The 3,044-nt window shown below is 37.4% G+C and overlaps 1 protein-coding gene across 1 annotated transcript; it reads right to left on the bottom strand.

Moving 5' to 3' along the window:
- Positions 1-610: 610 nt before the first annotated feature.
- LOC112141476 (enolase) lies at positions 611-2,419 on the bottom strand (the record flags this gene model as incomplete). Its single annotated transcript, XM_024264613.2, has 3 exons — positions 611-843; positions 1,948-2,170; positions 2,243-2,419. Coding segments are annotated over 3 exons (618 nt in total), but the record flags the coding sequence as incomplete, so codon positions are not given.
- Between the last annotated feature and the right edge of the window lie 625 nt (positions 2,420-3,044).

The raw sequence follows: 3,044 nt of genomic DNA, 5'->3' as shown, positions 1-3,044 counted from the left end.
ATGGGGGGCCGGGGTCGGTTTGTAGGCTTGTGTGTCAATCACAGCCTAAACAAAGATTTACGGTAAATTTTTAATAATTCCTTTCTGTAATCTTTACAGAAAAAAATAAAAAAACATTTTAAAAACTAGATATAGCATAACCTGCAATAGATTAATAGCTGAAGATATTTAAATTGATAGCTAAAAACACTGAAGCTGATAGCTGAAAACGCTAAAGCTGATAGCCAGCTAAAATATTACCGAAGTGGCAAATTAGCCGAAAATAAAACCTCAAATTCTAAATTAGCCAAACAACTAACATGTAGCTGAAATATTAGCTACATACCAAATTAGCCTAAAAAATTGACAAATTTCTAATTCAGCCAAAAAGCTAGCATAAAGCTAAAATATGAACTAAACTCCAAATTGGCATAAAAAAAAAAAACTGAAAAAAGCCAAAATTAGCTGAAACATATAGCATGTAGATTAAATATTAGCTAAATGACAAATTAGAATGATGCTTAGGGCAGCTATAAGCATGTGAGAGTGAAGTTCTGTGAATAAGTAAATTTTATCTTCCATTGCGATTTAAATGAACGGTCTGCCCTCATCTAGATTAACGTGTCCGACACAAAAAAATGAACAATTATAAAAGTAGAGGCATACCTGGATAATCTTTGATAAAACTCTTATAGAGATCGGCCAGCTCGTCGGGGGTGATGTAGCGGCTTGGGTCATCAGGCGACTTGAAGTCCAGGTCGTATTTTCCGTCCCTGTAGAACTCGGACGCAGCCACGTCCATGCCGATCACGACCTCCTCCGTGTACCCCGCTTTGGCAATGGCTTCGTTCAGAAGCTCCAGAGCTGCAGAGTTCAAGAGGAAATGCAGAAAATGTCATTTTCGCCGTCACTGCCTGCATGTGGGTGGCCTAAACATGACCGCCCAAGTTCAGTTTTCACAACTTTAGATACTGAGATTCTATAAATTTAAAAAATATCACTGTCATTCATGTAAATATCAATTTTCATGGTTATCTTAAAGAATGTTCTTGTGTTTTATTGGGCACACAAGACTTATATTTGAATGACAAGATCATTGGCTTTATTAAATCTTTCCTTGAATGTCTTTTCTTAGCCGTACACCAACGCTAAAGTCTTTAAAGAGGAGAAAGAAAATCATGGATGTCAGCAGGAATTGCACTCGTAGTTTCTGTTGACATGCTAAAGACAAATTCAGTTTTGTGAGCATGTGCAACATCAATTAGTGGTGCCACAAACGATTATTTTAATAGTCGACTAATCACCGATTATTTTTTCAGATTAGTCGACTAATCGGGTCATGTGCAAACTGGATGTAAAACACACATCTTAACCATCATTAGCTTTAAACTAAATAAAATCAAGATATTTAGCATCACCGGCGATTATGCTACTGTGAATGCTATAAGCTGAATTTGGCCACTGAAGATGCTAGTGCTGATAGCTGAAATATCTGAAGCTAATAGCTGAAGACGCTGAAGCTGATAGCCAGCTAAAATATTAGTTAAATGCCAAACTAGCCTAAAAAAACTGAAGAAAATCCAGAATTAGCCAAAACAGCTAGCATGCAGCTGAAAAATTAGCTAAACTCCAAAATAGCCCCCCCAAAAAAGAAAAAGCTAAAATAGCTAGCATGTAGCTGAAATATTAGCTTAACTTCAAAATAGCCTAAAAAGCTGAATAAAAGACTAAGTTAGCCATTACAGCTAGCATGCAGCGGAAATATTAGCTAAGCTAAATGACAAAATTGCCTAAAAAACCTTAATAAATGACAAAATATTCCAAAAAGCTATCAGAATATCATAACTTTCAACTTTACTACACTCTGACTCCATATAATATAAAGTAACGACTAATCGTGGCTATCAACGAAATACAAAGTCAAAAGATCAAAGCCTTTAGCTTAATCTCCATAACTTCATTGCTTACCCTCCTTATTTTCCAGAATGTTTGGGGCAAAACCCCCTTCATCCCCCACGTTCGTAGCATCCTGTCCGTACTTCTTCTTGATGACATTTTTGAGGTTGTGATAGACTTCAGCTCCGATGCGCATGGCGTCTTTGAAAGTGCTGGCACCAATCGGCAGGATCATGAACTCCTGCATGGCAAGTTTATTCCCTGCGTGAGAGCCGCCGTTGATCACGTTGAACGCCTAAAATAATAGGAATAAAATGAAGGCATCTGATGAACGGAAACAGGAGACAGAGGACAGTAAATGTCTTACTGGGACTGGGAGGATGACTTCAGGGTTTCCTGCCAGGTCAGCGATGTGGCGATACAGGGGGACTCCTTTCTCTGCAGCACCAGCTTTGCAGACAGCCAGGGACACGCCCAGAATAGCATTGGCACCAAATTTAGCTGTTTGATGAAAAGAAACGCCAAAAAAGTCACTGTCTTTCTTTTAGTGGGGTTAAGGGAAAGGTGTCAAACTATAGGCCTCGAGGACCAGTGATTTAAACCATCTCATTGGCAAAACACACTGGGTTAATGAAATACAAGCAGGATGTTGGACCTCGAGGGCTGGAGTTCAACACCCCCATGTTAAAGTATGGAGTCAGTGATGGGCAAGTCATGAAAAGATGCTCCCTGAACATGTCTTTCACTGTATAGACTCAGATAAATCCTGGCAATATCATTTTGTATACACCTGTAGCACCAGGAAAAAAAAATAAAGCAAACTTGACAGAACAAAGTGATTTTTTTGTATATTTACATATTTATCCTTTTCTAGCTGACCTTTGAACTCTGAAACTACCACAGAAAATGTTCCTTTGTGTTGAAAAAATATTAAATAAATGAGGATTTATGTGAAGACAAAATATGATCAATCCGTTTGCCCAGAAAGATTACCTGAGTCTGGACTGAGTGTTAAAATTACATTATATCGGGAAAAAATAAATAAATCATGTAATGTTTCCTTTAGGCAACTTTTCCAAATCAAAAATGACTTCTACAAATCAACAACTTTGTTTCATTGAATCTTCATCTGTATAAAATTATTTTTAAAATAAATTTATTGTAGTAGC

Source organism: Oryzias melastigma, unplaced genomic scaffold (assembly GCF_002922805.2).
Source record: "Oryzias melastigma strain HK-1 unplaced genomic scaffold, ASM292280v2 sc02738, whole genome shotgun sequence".
NCBI lineage: Eukaryota > Metazoa > Chordata > Actinopteri > Beloniformes > Adrianichthyidae > Oryzias > Oryzias melastigma.
This window is presented reverse-complemented; position numbering and strand designations above follow the sequence as displayed.